This window comes from Otolemur garnettii, unplaced genomic scaffold, assembly GCF_000181295.1.
Source record: "Otolemur garnettii isolate 467f Iridium unplaced genomic scaffold, OtoGar3 scaffold00032, whole genome shotgun sequence".
In the NCBI taxonomy this organism is placed as follows: Eukaryota; Metazoa; Chordata; class Mammalia; order Primates; family Galagidae; genus Otolemur; species Otolemur garnettii.
The window spans coordinates 4,179,544-4,184,374 of record NW_003852427.1 but is presented as its reverse complement, the minus strand read 5'-3'; the positions used below and the strand labels follow the sequence as shown (position 1 = coordinate 4,184,374).

General features: G+C 49.7%; 1 protein-coding gene and 1 long non-coding RNA gene across 2 annotated transcripts in view; one reads left to right on the top strand and one right to left on the bottom strand.

The window, feature by feature from the left end:
- Nucleotides 1–4,831, top strand: part of LOC105886956 — a 25,092-nt gene that overhangs the window by 5,086 nt on the left and 15,175 nt on the right. The window lies entirely within an intron of this gene.
- The window catches only part of LOC100967087 (inhibitor of carbonic anhydrase), a 35,408-nt gene continuing 32,354 nt past the window's right edge, over nt 1,778–4,831 (bottom strand). Inside the window, exon 13 of the mRNA XM_012804961.2 lies at nt 1,778–2,234. Coding sequence (XP_012660415.1) covers nt 2,020–2,234 — 215 coding nt within the window. The 3' untranslated portion in view covers nt 1,778–2,019. The remainder of the gene's footprint in view (nt 2,235–4,831) is intronic.

The following is a 4,831-nucleotide window of genomic DNA, read 5'->3' as shown; positions in this document are numbered from 1 at the left end:
AGGTAGGGCCCAGGCATCTGTGCCTGAACAAGCCCTCCAGGATAGGATGACCCATGCTCACACACGAGGGCCACTGCTCCAGACAGCTGCCTCCCCACTCTGAAGAGCAGTAACTTCAAAAAGTTTCCCCACTTTCCACAAAACCTCTGTCTCCCCATGTCCCTCCTCCCCTACACTCACGCACCCTGACCTGTACTCCTGTTTCCTGGAGAACACACAGATCACTACAGGGCTTTCTCTCAGCACTTCTCTGCCAGATCTGCCTGCCCGCATCCCCAGGGCTCTCTCCTGCCATGTAGGCACAAAGGAGGAAATGTCTCTTTCCAGCAACTTTCTCCTGTAGTTATACTCTTTCTCTCATGTAATTGTAACCTTCTCTTGTTCGCTGAATGCTTTTCACCAGCATCTATATGTCTTGTCTTTAAAAACAAAAAACCCCCACCAATTAGCCCTGCCTTGATCCCACATGGCCCCACAGGAAGGGCCTCTCTTCCCCTGTCACCCACACCCCTTGAAGGGGTCAACCTCACTCACTTTGGCCAGTCTAGCGTCAAGGACTAATTCATTATTAAACATGTTCCTGCCAGGGTCACCAGATCCAGGGGCCAGTTCTCAGTACACATATTATTTAATCTCTGAAGTTCATTCTTTTCCCAGTAATCTGAAATGTCACCCTTATCATAGAGCAAATTGTCTACAATTTGCAGTATGTTCATGAATTTCTCTTGGAACTCTATTCTCTTCCACTTACTTATTTTTCATTCTCACACTTAAACTGTACCCAAGTCACTTTTGACTTCTGCAGTTACAAGAGATACAAGATATAATATATAAGAGAACAAACATTATTGGTATATATTGAATATTATAATATGATACAGATTTTTCCTTGCTTAAAATGTGTATACATTTTTTGGCACTATGTGTGTGTGTGTGTGATCATAGCCCACTGCAACCTCAAACTTCTAGGCTCAAGCAATCCTCCTGCCTCAGCCTCCCAAAGAGCTAGTACTGTAGGCCTGCATTTTTTTAATTTTTTTTTTTTTTGGAGATGAAGTCTCACTGTGTTGCTCAGGCTGGTCTTGAATTCCTAGCCTCAAATGATCCTCTGCCTTGGCATCCCAAAGTGCTAGGATTATAGACATGATCAGCCATGCCCAATCTGATTTATATTTTAACAAAATCACTCTGGTTGATGTGTGTGTAGGTGGGAGGAGGAGGATAAGACAGGTACATGGGGACCTATTAAGGGGCCATTATAGGAATCCAGGGAGGGCAGGCATGGTAGGATTATTTGAGGCTAGGAGTTCAGACAGCCCTAGGTAACATAGTGAGACCCTGTCTCTATAAAAAAACAAAAACATTAGTCACGCATGGTGTTACATGTCTGTAGTCCTAGCTACTCGGGAGGCTGAGGTGAGAGGTTTACTTGAGTCCAGGAGTTGGAGGTTGTAGTGAACTACGATTAGGCCACTGCACTCCAGCCCAGGCAAGAGAGTGAGATCCTGTCTCAAAACAAAGGAAGAGAGGGAAAGAAGGAAGGAAGGAAAATAAAAGTGGTGGCTTTCTCTGACCACCTCTTTTAAAATTTCCAAAGCCAGTCACTGCCACATCACTGCCCTCGGCTCCTCTGTGGCACTAACAGTTGGGAAGAGTCCAGCCTTCTCTTTGTGTGTTCATCGTCCTGCTTTCCCCGAGAGACTCTGTGCAGGGGCAGCACACAGAATTTAATTATTATTAAATTCTACTCATCAGCCAGGTGCGAGAAGCAGGTGCCTGGTATCCCTCTTGTGACTTTAAACAGAGCCTCTGATGAATTTCATGACTTGTCCACAATCACTCAGAATGAAGTGGCAAATGTAGGACTATGCCTGTGACTCTGCAGCCATCATTCTTGTGCCCTAAAAATGAGTCATCTGGGTCTGCAGGAGAATGCTGGACTTGAGTCCAAGTAGTGGGGCTACTTGAAATTTGCAGTAGTTCTGGGTTCCTAATGCTGGCTCTTTCTAAATGTAGCAGTCAACTGCTGGGATGATAGAAAAAGAGAGAGAACAAGAAGTTCACTGGGTTGGTGCAAAGAGAAACCACTTGCCTGAAAGCCCCACTGGAGCCGTAGTACCTCTCGTGGCTGCTAGGGGTACACATGTGTGCCGGGCTGCTGCCACCGCCGCACAGAGCACAGAGAGGGGAGTCCGGGTTAGACCCAGGGGCACAGCCTCTACTGAAGAACTCATCTGCAAGGAAGGACAGCAGTGGTCAGCTCTTCCTGTGTGTCAACAAGAAAGCCTCAGACTCTTCTCTGTAAAATTGCCTGATGCATGTAAGACACATTTAGTTATTTGGTAACATATTATTAAAAGCAAGAACTTTATGGAAATAAAAAAGATTTCGGCTGGAGCAAAGTAAAAGGAACTAATCCAAGTTGGATGGAGGATCTGAGCTCACCAAAGTCCACCCTGTCCCAGCACAGCACAGTGGTGTCTGAGGGCGGGCGCAGACTTTAACCCTAAGCGAGTGGACAAAATGGAAGTCCTGGCTGCTTGAACCTGTACCACATGTTTTCTGACCTCTGCCGCCCATGCCCTTCTTGACAAGGTTTGCCATCACGGCGTCAAGTCCAGGAAGGGCCCAGAGAGGCACAGCTGCAATCCTGTGCTGGGTTCCAGATCAGGCACAGCCCTGCCCTTGAACCCTGCGGCCGACAGGGCAATAGTCAGAATCCAAGTTTTACCCCACCAGTGCATTTGTATTTCCCTCCTTGCTCTGGGAAGAAAAGAATATGGTTCGTGAAGCTATAGATAAAGTACTCCTCTGCAGGTCTGGGAGTCAGGGAGAAGCCTCAGCTGAGAGGAGAGTGAGTAGGTGTCACTCAAGGGAACGGGGGAGGAGGCAGAGGTGGCTTCTAAACCAGCCTAGACACAGGCCTGTGTCGGGGTGGGGCGGGGGCAAGGCACAGAGAGCTTCGTGGAGGCCGTGGGGGGTGGACCACAGAGAGAAAAGGGGGGTGGGGGGAGCAGGGTCCAGGCCACATGTGAATTTTGTTGTGTAGATTTTGTTCTTTACTTTACTTTCAGAGAAAGAGTCTCTGTAGGGTTTTAGACACTGTGGGCCAGGGGTGGTGGGCAGAAGACAGACCTGCACTTTGCATAGACCAGTCTAGCAGCAGGGCGGGTGGAAACCAGGGTGATGTGGAGCTCGGGCAGTAAGGAGCTGAGAGAGAGTGAAGGGCAGGGAGAGAGAGGCAAGGATGAGAGTGTGGAGGGGGACAGCTAGGTCTCCAGTGGGGGCAAGTGGATGGCCTGGGGTGCTCCCCCAAGTCAGGTAGATCTGGAACAGGACCAGGCTCAGCAGGAATGATGCCCCCCATTTTCAGACAGGATGAGCTTGTTGAGTTGAGTTGAGATATCCAACTAGAAAAGTCAAACAGGCAGTTCAATATATACAAACAAGTCTGGAGGTCAAGGGGAGATCTGTGTTAGGGATAAGAACTTGACAGTTGTCAACGCAGAACAGTGAGAGCAGGCACATTCACCAAGCGCTGAGGACGTGCCATAGGCGTGGACGTGAGTGCTTGAGGATTGGGTTTAGACTGGGGGACAAGACTGCTTTAAGCAACTCAAACATTTCTCAACTGGGGTGGGAAAGGGGACTTTGTGGTTAGGAAATGCTGTTTGGGGTGATTTGAGGAAATGCTGCTGGGAGGTCAATAAGGAAAGAACAGGAACACATCCTCCCTGAGCAACATGGAGGGAGTCGTGGCCTGAACTCTCCTCAGGGAGGGATGTCAAGGGGCCAGGCAGGGGGCAGAGGAGTGAGTGGCAGGTGCATGGCTCGGACAGTGCTTTGGAGACATCTGGCAGTAAGAGGAGGACAGAGAGCAGGCAGGAGCTGGAGGAAAATGTTTGGGGGGGAGGAGTTTAAAGACAGAAGACATTGCGTGTGTTTACGCGTTGAAAGAAATTGTTGGGAACACCAGAGTGAGAAGCAACAAGCCAAAGGTACGAGACTATGGAGGGGGCAGGAGGGTGGCCTGAACCTCAGAGCAGGTAAGCCGGGGACTGGCTGCGGAGGGAGGAGGCTGTGGCAAAACAGCCCTCGGGAGGCCTGGGGCTTTGGCAACAGGCAGTTAAGACAACTGATGGCTTCAGCTGTCTCTTGCTAGTGTCTCATCTGCTGAGAAAGGTGAGAGGTGGACGTGGATTTGAGGTGTGTGGACAGTCAGGACATGAGGACAATTGTTGGGAAGTGTGACACGTGGAATTGAGATACAGCGGGGCATTTGTGAGTGTTGGGGGCCCATGAGGCCAGCGCCTGAAGCATCCCAGGAAATAAACAGCTCCCTTGCAGTGTGGTGTTCTCCAGCCGTGTTCAGCTGCCCGGGTCAGGAGAGAGCAGGTTGCCGGGGTTGAGCAGGGCTGGGATTTGTCAGGGGCTTGGAGACAGAAGAGGAGCAGAAGCCTGTTAGGTTCTGGGAAGAGCACAGACAACATGTCTGGTGCAAGCTGCTAAGAGAGCTGAGGAGGACAGGAGAGATTCAGCAACCAAGGTTACAGGTAGAAGGTTTCCAGTTAAGAAAGCAGATGATTTGGTTTACATGTGGAAACAACACACCCACACTTGTGCGTGCACGCACACACACACACACACACACTCCACTCTTGCTTTGTAACCCCAGGTGGGCTCCCTGAGCCATTTGTGACACATATGGAACAGGGCTATTTCCTGGAGGTTGGCCCGAGGCCCTCCTCTCAGAAGTGAGAGGGTAAAGTCCTGCCCTGGGAGATGTGCTGCCCACCCACAACTTCTGTCAAGCTCTTTTTTTTTTTTTTTT